This window comes from Adiantum capillus-veneris, chromosome 17 (genome assembly GCF_014529385.1).
Source record: "Adiantum capillus-veneris isolate H3 chromosome 17, ASM1452938v2, whole genome shotgun sequence".
Lineage (NCBI taxonomy): Eukaryota > Viridiplantae > Streptophyta > Polypodiopsida > Polypodiales > Pteridaceae > Adiantum > Adiantum capillus-veneris.
Genome location: NC_140947.1, coordinates 58,036,129 through 58,046,409, shown reverse-complemented (window position 1 = coordinate 58,046,409; position 10,281 = coordinate 58,036,129). Strand labels below are relative to the sequence as shown.

Below are 10,281 nucleotides of genomic sequence, written 5' to 3'. Positions count from 1 at the left end.
TTGTGTATGTCTCACAGTATCATTGCCTCGTCTGTGGAGTGAGGAAGAGGATCCTAGGAAGCACTCAACCATTCCCAGTGGAAAAGGCTAACTCTTGGTCATGGATAGAGAGTTTCATGCCATAGTCAACAACTACTGTTTACTCAATGCCACTATCATGACCAAATGGATCAATATGTACTTGGAAGCCCGCACAGCTAGAGAAAGGGATAGAGATGCTTGGAAGAGGTTGCATGGAGGTAGACGCGCACCTCCTTTTTCTAAAGAGCTTGCAAAGTATCATGATCTGATTCAAGTAGAGTGGATCCATAATGCCATGACCAATGCCAAAGCACAAGGAGAACAAATAAGCCCTAAAGAATGGGAGTATGCGTGAGGATGTTTGCGCAAGGTGAGTGTGTATATGTTATGTATGCATGCATACAAATCACTTTATGAAATGCGATGTAACCTCTTATACATTGTGATTGTAGGGTCTCACTTTCAACTCCATTTGGTCCGAAGGCCGACATTTTTGCACACGCAAGATAGATGAGCGTCGGACCACTAATGATTGTGGCGTGATGAGAAACTTTGACACAACAACAGATGAGGTCAGATATTGTGGTACTATAGAGAGAATAATCAAAGTGAATTTCAGATCTTTTCACAAATTCCTCTTTGAGTGCCGATGGTTTGTAGGTGAGGTCAAAAGACATGAAAATGGCCTCATTATGGTGGATTCCACCCAATTCCATCGAGGAAAAACTGACAACTTGGTGTATCCTAGTAGTTACGAGCAGGTAATTTAGGCTATGTGCAATAAACTTAAATTAAAAATTTAATATATGTATATCAGTTTATTGTTTGTGTGTGACGTACAGGTTTTTTATGTGCCATGTATATATCAAAGAAGACTTTGGTATGTCATTTCAGTCACGCCGCGGGGTAGATCTATCTTTGCAGAGATGGACATTGAGCCAGTAATTGATCCCATCATACCATCACCACAAGATGCAGAGGAAGATGTAGTTGAAGTTACAGAAGGTCAACCAAGCCTTGCAACTAGTCATCTTGAGAAGGAGGAAGAGGGAGAAAGCGATGATGATTCTACAGGAGGTGATGGAGAGGAGGAAGAATCTCTAAACTTGTTTATTGATTTGAATACTATGGGTCTAAATATGGATCTTAGTGCTTGTAGAGATCTTATACAAGATGAGAATTAATAAAACTATCCCTTCTTTTTTTGGGTGTAGTATATGATTAATTCGCAAATGTTTCGTTATGTGCTACTTATGAATAGTATCTGTAATGGTTTTGTTGTGAGTATTATGATTTATGTAGAGAATTTTTAGAGTGAAAGAGAGATTAATTGAAGTGAGCATTCTGGAGAGTGTAGGAGTTGTAGTTTGTAAATACATTTTGAGTTGTATTTGATTTAAATGGTAACCCGCGGGAGAGGAGGGGGAAAGGGGGTCTATGGACTTGGCGGTAATGGGCGCGATAATAAATGCGGTAATGCGCGGGATAATACACGTGGTAATACGCCGCATGAACAACAAAGCTATTCTCTCTCCTCATTTTGAATTTCTCTCTCTTGTTTTGCGGTAATGGTCCGTGGTAAATGAAGGGGATCGGGGAGCACCACAGACGGAGAGTGAGAGAGAGAGAAGGAGACACACACGATGTGGGTGGGGAGACTCCAATGAGTGAGCAGCCCCCTATACACTTATGCTATGTATAAGGTATACAAGTCAGTGGGCGCCCAGACTCTGGGCGGCCGGGCAAGGCACAGACGCCTATACCCCAACAACCTCCCACTTAAAGGCGACTGTGCCTTTAAGCAAGGGAACCTAGTCTAAAGACTAAAAAAGGTGAGAGAAAACCGCTCTCAACCGATGCCCACTGGCTGGCTGTGATCGTGTGCATCCGGATGTCCTGCTCCCGTGTAAGTCCATACACCACCAGACGTACCGCACACGTACTGCAAGTATGTACGCAATACCTGCATATCTCCCTCATGCACTATGCCATTATCAGTCAACAAACGACTGACAATCCCAACTACATATGCTCCCACTGCAGCTGCGATATCCGGTCTCAAGATCAGCATCTCATACATGAGACCACCGAATGCCGATGCAATGCTAGCGGGCCCTGCTAGCTCTACGGAGCATGCATCAACATATATATCCCTGGCAATAGGCATCTCTGACTGACAAGGCGTGTCAGCCACATGCATCTCCTGACTGTCCGCAAAAGACGCATCAACCTGTCGTGCAACCTCAGAGCAAACCAGCTGCTCTAGGTGTCTGCTGGAAGACATATCCTGCACAACTATATCCCCATGCTCACTGTCGAGCATAGAAAGGAATGACTGCATAATCGCTGACATCTCAGCCTCCTCTGCAATCATCCACTGCAAACATGACCACTCAATCTGCTGTGACTCACTAGAGCTCTCATGCTCTAACTCCGTATGCATAGACTCTTGCACAACGTCCTCCTGTCGTGACTCACTAGAGCAAGACCACTCTACCTGTCTATCTTGCATAGAAGTATCTCGCACAACCGACTCTCTGCTTTGCTCAGTCACTAGCAAAGCATGCATGTCTGACTCTGTCACCTCTCTGTGTGACTGCTCAAGTCGTGCCCCAACTGTGTGCACAACGAGCTCACTACTCTGCACTCCATGCAGTCAGAGATGACAGCTCTGCATAAAAACCAGACATGGAAGTTGGTTAAATTACCACAGGGCAAAAAGGCTCTACCTTGTAAATGGGTTTACAGGTATAAGATCACCGCTCATGATAGTCAGCCAAAGTACAAAGCAAGGCTTGTTGCCAAGGGCTTTAAGCAAGAACAAGGCATTGACTTTGATGAAGTCTTCTCTCCAGTGGTCAAGATGACTACATTGAGATGCTTTCTTGCATTGGTTGCTATATTGGATTTGGTGTTGCACCAAATGGATGTCAAGACAGCGTTCTTGCATGGTGATTTAGATGTGGAAATTTACATGCAGCAGCCAGAAGGGTTTGTTGAGAAAGGCATGGAACATTTGGTATGCCAGTTGTTAAAGAGTCTTTATGGCTTAAAACAATCACCGAGGGCATGGTACCATAAGTTCCACCAGTTTATGCTTTCTCAAGGCTACAAACCTAGTGAGTTCGATCACTGTCTATATACAAAGAAGGCTAAGGATGGCAGTTGGCTGATCCTTATTTTGTATGTGGATGACATGTTGATTGCTGGCAAACACTTGGAAGAAATTTCAGCTTTGAAGTCAAAGATGGCAAAATCATTTGACATGAAAGACATGGGTGAGGCAAGTCATATACTTGGTATGCGCATTGAGAGAGACAGATCAAAGAAGTTGATTTGGTTATCTCAAACAGAGTATATTGACAAGGTTTTGCAACGTTTCAATATGGAGAAGGGAAAGGCATTGAGTGTTCCATTGCCACCATATGTGAAACTTAGCAAACAAGATTGTCCTGTGTCTGAGGAAGAAAAGGCTGAAATGGATAAGATTACATATGCGTCTGCAGTGGGTAGTTTGATGTATGCAATGATTGCTACACGTCCGGATATTGCATTTGCAGTGGGAGTGGTTAGCAGATATATGTCAAATCCCGGCAAGAAACATTGGGAGGCAGTGAAAGGTATCATGAGATACTTAAAACATACAAAGAGTATGCGCATATGCTATGGTAGTCAGGATTTGAGTGTCAGAGGATACACTAACTCAGATTATGCAGGAGACTTGGATAAGAGGAGATCGACATCAGGCTATGTCTTTACATTGGCTGGAGGTGCCATATCATGGCGATCTCGATTACAAGATTGTGTTACGCAGTCTACTACAGAAGCTGAGTATGTTGCAGCAAATGAGGCATGCAAAGAAGCTATTTGGCTTGGTAGATTGGTTGCAGACTTGGGAATCAAAGTAGATATGCCAGAGTTATATTGTGATAGTCAAAGTGCTATACAATTGGCAAAGAATCCAGTGTTCCATTCGAAGACTAAGCATATTGATGTCAAATATCACTTCATTAGGGAAGTACTTGAAGACAAGCAGATACAACTGCTGAAGATCCACACCAAGGACAATCCTGCTGATCTACTCACAAAGGGACTTCCAGGAGAGGGCTTTGTGCATTGTCGTGAGTTATTGGGCAACACCGTCTCTCGCGTGATCCACATGCAATGGGTAACCTGTACCACTCCTGGCACCTCTCGCAATCACTAGCGAACCCAAATGCATCACAAAATCTCGCTCTCGTAGCGAAATCTGACATCCACAATCTCTAAGCTGACCAATCGAGATCAAACTCACTGTCAAATCTGGTACATAGCGCACATGTCGTAACAAGTAAGATGCACCACTCGGTAATGACAATCTCACATCTCCTGCACCTGCTATCGCATGCACTGATCCATCGGTCAAACGTACACTGCCAAGCATCCCGCTAGAATAGCTACAAAACCATGCACGATGCGGCGTGACATGAAACATAGCATCTGCGTCTAGCAACCACTGCGAAGGGAGTGCACTATCCACATGTATAGCATCTCGTACATAGCTCGAGGTAAAAGTGACATCCCCGTCACTAGTATACTTCGACACTACATGTGCCTCAACTGTCAAAGCAACTGAGTCCATGGCATCACTACATACATCTCTGAGACTGCCATGTCTCCTACGATGTCGCATATGACGAAAACAACGCCGTCTAACGTGTCCAGAATGACCACAATACCAACATATCACCTGTCGGCATACTCGTGAATGTACATGTCTCACACGAGTCCTTGATGACTCAGATCTATCATACATATCATGTAATCTGCGCCAAAGTGCTCTTGAAGTAGTCTCATACATAACAAGAGCATATACAGATTCCGCAAGGTGCAAAGAGAGCGTAGATAGTGCCATCTCCTCTAGCTCCTGCCACTGATCGTCAGACATGTTTGAAGGTCTACCTACATCACCACTCAATGGTCGATGCAACCCTCGTTGTGTCAATGCATCAAGCATACACTCTCTCCATGCCGCAAAGTCTGACCCATCAAACACGCGCATCTGTGAGAGGTCACAATCTGATCGATCACCTGTCTCTGCCATGAGTACAAGTAGCAAGCTAGATAGCAAAACCACCTCACCAACAACACCTAGAAACTGTCTACAAATATGGCCAGAAACACAATGTAAAACCTGTGAGACACACTCCAAAATAGAGCTCCCGCAATGTCAATACAAGCCTCGCATGCTCTAGTATCACACTGCAATCTGTGAGCTAATCACCAAGCCCACACTGTGCGGTATTGATGCATACACACGCACAAATCTCCCACCTGCAGAGAACACCGCACGCAAATGCTGAGTGCAACCCGCAATCTCTACCTAGATCGTATAAATGATACGCTTAAAACTCCTGGGAAAATTTCGCCAGAGTTTTGTCAGTAAAACGGCCACAAAACCAGTAACCAAACTGACTGCACGCTCAAAACCATGAGCGAACAAAGCGCGTCAAATCACACTCCAAATGCATGCACCAATCTCCACATTTTGCATACATCATTGCAAACACCTGCAAATCTAGTACACAAATATCTGCTCTACCTGTGACTACCAAAAAACATGCTCGAGGCATACATTGCCGAGCTCAAAATGCAATCACATTAGTCTCCCTGAGCATCAAACCACATAAGGCATACATCGTATCCTCCCACCTGTGAGGAAACTTGCAGCAAATATCACTCTCACATCTGAGAGCAAACCGTGTGTGGAATCCTCGACACACAATAAACAACTGCTGCTGCAGAAAATTCAGCGTTCAGAATTTTACAATTCTGATATGACGAGTGCGTCCGGAGCGTGCCAAAACCCCAAGGTAGACTCCTGGATCATATGTATCCGAGTCTGGGTGTGAAAGCTATGCCAAAAACAGTGTTTTTGGGACCCGAGAGTGCACAAATAAACTTGCTGCTGTACCTGCTGTAATTCAAAGCATAATTTCAGCAAATAGACATCACCATCGCGTCCGGAGCGTGCCAAAACCCTGACCTAGACTCCTGGATCATGTAGATCTGACTCTGTATGACGGAGCTACGCAAAAAACTGCGTTTTAGAGTCCGAAAATGGCAAAACCGAGTTGCACACAGTCTTGAACCTACTCCTGCTCCACTCTGCGTGATGCAATGTCCTCTCAATGCAAGCTCCAACACAAGAGCTCTGCCACAACAGCATCCAAGCACTCGAATGTCAAGCTCTCCTCCGCCGAGCACTTCTCTAACGAGCTCCACTGAGCTCAAAAGCTCCTCTCACCAAGGAAGCCGCAACCGCCTCCTCAACCAAGCTTGACCACACCAAGCTCCTAAGCTCCAAAGACAATGCTCCTCAAGCTAAAATCGCTCTCCGTGAAACTCCGCGATCGAACTCCACCGTCGAGAACGAGCGAGCTATCGCCTCGAAGCTCTCAAAGCCGTCGTGCTCTCCGTGGTCACCATAGCTCTGATACCAATTGAAGGGGATCGGGGAGCACCACAGACGGAGAGTGAGAGAGAGAGAAGGAGACACACACGATGTGGGTGGGGAGACTCCAATGAGTGAGCAGCCCCCTATACACTTATGCTATATATAAGGTATACAAGTCAGTGGGCGCCCAGACTCTGGGTGGCCGGGCAAGGCACAGACGCCTATACCCCAACAGTAAACACCACGATCTCTCATAGTGTAAGGTGTGATATGTAATTTAAAGTATGTTGTTAATTTCAAAGTTTATTATTATTATTATTTATACACTTTTCAAAATGCACTTGATATTTGATATGCTTTATGCAGGTCAACAATAAAAATGATCATTTGGGCCATCCAATTTTGAGTATCTTTATTTTTGAAAAGCAGTGTAGGATAAGTAATAATATAAAGCAATAATAGATTACCAAACATATTGCGTTGAACCACTACCGCGTCCTTTGACGGAGCTATTGTCACGCATACAATATTTTATCTTTCTATTTTCCTTTGTTAATCCGTGGCAAAGTAGCAATTCTTGATTGTTTCTCTTATGTTGAAGAGACATGACTATAATCAAGCTTCACAATGACTATCTTTTGGCCAAGTCTCCGAAATGGCCAAGACTGCCAAAATACCCAAATATGACTCCGCAAAGCAAAATATGATGGTAGTGTCACAAACCAATGTACATACATATATATGTCACTACTAATGAGTAGGAATGCACATATATAAGTGCCATAAGATGCAAGGAGTGTAACCAAATCCCTACGGAGATACTTGCTCTCAATAGCACTTCAAATGCTCACAGAGAATGCATCTAGCATAAAATAAGGTTATATCTTAATTTTTATTTTCAGGTCATATGCAATTTTCATGCAGCTGAACATTCCATTAATTTGCACTGGCTTGATATCTCTTATACCTAAGGGAGATTATTATACTCAGCTGAGACAGTAGAGGCCAGCCACTGTTCTCTCCACGCCAGATGATAGCAACACCGTTGCCGTCGTTTTCTCCCTGATTTGATTCATGAATCTCAAACAACTTTTATCCAAGATCGATGTATCTTGGATAGTATTTTTTCTTATCACCAGGATGTAGAGTGGACATGAGCAACGTGCACTCCATTGGCATTGGCTTTTTTGGATTTTGGAGAGGCATTGCTTTTTTTGGATTTTGCAAAAACATATGATAGAGTGGACTAAGACTTTTTGGAGGGGACTCTTATGCATAGGGTGACGAGGAGCAGCCTGTAGTGAGAGGGAGTGTAAGACGCAAACGAAGAGAGAAAAAGAGAACTCACCCGCATGTGACCGCTTAGTTTGACAACTATATCTTTTAGCATAGTAGCACAACGAAGCTGGTGAAAAGTACCCTTCTGTCAGAGAGATCGACGGCTGACTGTGGTAAGTAAGCGTTGCGTGATCACAGCCGGCCTAACATCAATTTTAAAATCGTGACCACAACCTCTCCTATTTAATGATTCCATTGCTTCACTTTTCAGCCATTTACACTTCAATGGAATGTTATTATTCCAACCAATGTTATCTTGCACTCCCATGTTATAAATTGCCGACACAACAATTTGACAATCCACATACCCTCATTTGACTCTTTTCCATTCCCCACCTTTAATCCCCTCGATTGCTTGACTTGTCCATTACCTTTCCTTCACACACTAGTTTTCTTCAGCACATTTAGATTGCCAATACCCTTGATTTCTTTACCTGTCCATTAGCTTTCCTTCGCACACTAGTTTTCTTCAACACATTTAGGTGGCCAATGCCCTAACTTGGTACAAGAAGGTGCGTGCGAAAAAAGAGAGAGAGAGAAAGAGAGAGAGACTTTTTCCGTGCTCCATGAGGAACATCATCATCATCATGTGAGGTTGAGAAATTTGATATCACCACAATTTAGTGTTTATATGATTGATTAAAAAGAAGGGGGACCCACGATTGAGGGCCACATACAAGAACTAGAGAATTCTTAGAACGTAGGAATTGCAAACTTATATATATAAAAAAAAAGCCATACTCACTCAACGTAGTATGTATGTATGTGCCTACGATTGTTACTAATTACATATATGATTACGATTGTTACTAATTACATATATGATGGGGGTATAGCTCGATAAGTACGTATTTGCTGAGATATCATGGCAAGTGAAACAATCGCAAACTCTCTTGAGAAGCACTTGAGCGCAACCACTAATTAGCTGCAGGCAATATCGATGTTCCTGGGGGCAGCCTTTGGCACCTTGGGCACGGTAACTGTGAGAACTCCATTTTCCATGGCCGCTTTCATTTCCTCCACTTTCACATTCTCAGGCAAGCGGAAGCGTCGCACGAAGGAACCCTGCACTCGCTCCACTCGGTGCCATTTCTCACCAGGCCGGGACGTCTCCTCTTTCTTGCACTCCCCACTTATCTGCACCACACGCCCGTCCTCCACTTGCACTTTCACATCCTCCTTTGCCAAACCTAATCAGCACAGTACTACGTCATTACCAGCGGTATCAGTGTCACAAGCTGCTAGGTCTAACCCCTTGGAGGCTGCAATAATCTTAGACAGATGCACTTCGTTCTACTAACGGCCTAGCCAGTTTAGCCGTTCTCCCTAGAGTTGCAAGAATTTGTTCACCCATTGCGTGCTGTATGCAGAGACTACGCATGTGCGTATGTGTGTGTGTGTGTGTGTGTGTGTGTGTGTGAGAGAGAGAGAGAGAGAGAGAGAGAGAGAGCACTAGGCTCTTCATTGTGACGTGAATCTAGCGAGAGGAGATCACAGCATTATACCAGGTAGGTTAGCCTTGAAGATGTGAGCCTCAGGAGTTTCCTTCCAGTCGACCTGTGTGTTAGCTACAGCAGCCACATCGGATCGATCGCTGCCAGATCGGTTGCCGAAGAGGATAGAGTCGAAGTTGAAAGGGTCGAAGACGTCGCTGCCACCGAGCCACCTCATGAGCGCCATAGCTAGATATAGATGAAGATTGCTGTTATACGCGGAATGTGATGGTAGAGTAGAGTAGGTTGGTTCGCCATAGCTGAGACGGGTACGAGTTTTTATTGTGTGCGCGAGTGAGAGAGAGAGAGAGCCAGAACATTCCAGTGCTCTCTAGGCCTAGGAGCTGTGCGAGAGAGCCTTCTAGAGATCATTTCGTTCGTATCGTTGGCTTGATTAACTGTGCTGGTTTATGTGCAAAATTGCAAATGGATATAGTCTAGGGTGGATCCCGATTTAGAGGCAAGTTAAGTCGGCGAGGCCGCGCGAGTGCATTTGTGCACCAAATCGAGCGTGGAGGGGCACAAAAGAAAGCGGTATAGAGCAGGATTCTCCAGCAAAAACGTCAACGCAAACTGAGCTCCACAAGTGAAGATCGGCATAGGAAACAAATTTCTATGTAACAAAATCGAGTACCAAAAGGAGCACTTGCAAAGATGTTGGAGCCAACGAGGCTCGAACACTCAATCTGTCTGTTTAGACTTGTGAACGCGTCCCATATCCGTTGCAGTATGTCTACGTTGATGCCTTGAAGCTGAAACAAAAGTGCCTTTATCTTTAGGGGTCGATGTGTCCGTAAAAAGAGACCCGTCTTTTAACTGGCACCTTTACCCTAGACTGTGTCATTTCAAGTCACTAATCTTTTTTGTTGGGCCCTGCAAACTAGGCAGGGCCTGAAAAAAATGATTTTATGCGCTACCTTTGGATCTTTCTCACTGCTATATTAAAAGGTGAGAAAGCATATTCTATATAAATTTGACCTTTTTCAATTAAAA

General features: G+C 44.2%; 1 protein-coding gene across 1 annotated transcript; it reads right to left on the bottom strand.

Moving 5' to 3' along the window:
- Positions 1-8,567: 8,567 nt before the first annotated feature.
- On the bottom strand, positions 8,568-9,659 carry LOC147437307 (17.6 kDa class I heat shock protein 3-like). The gene is made up of 2 exons (XM_086485917.1): positions 9,301-9,659; positions 8,568-8,985 (listed from the first exon to the last, which is right to left on the bottom strand). Exons 1-2 carry the CDS (start codon positions 9,473-9,475, stop codon positions 8,717-8,719), a joined length of 444 nt encoding a protein of 147 aa, XP_086342043.1. The 5' UTR covers positions 9,476-9,659; the 3' UTR covers positions 8,568-8,716.
- Positions 9,660-10,281: the final 622 nt, after the last annotated feature.

Bases quoted from the DNA above. Each gene is read 5' to 3' on its own strand.
- LOC147437307 (XM_086485917.1), bottom strand. From the start codon at position 9,475: ATGGCGCTCATGAGGTGGCTCGGTGGCAGCGACGTCTTCGACCCTTTC. The intron at 8,986-9,300 runs GTATAATGCTGT...TGTGCTGATTAG, and splicing joins CTTCAAGGCTAACCTACCTG to GTTTGGCAAAGGAGGATGTG.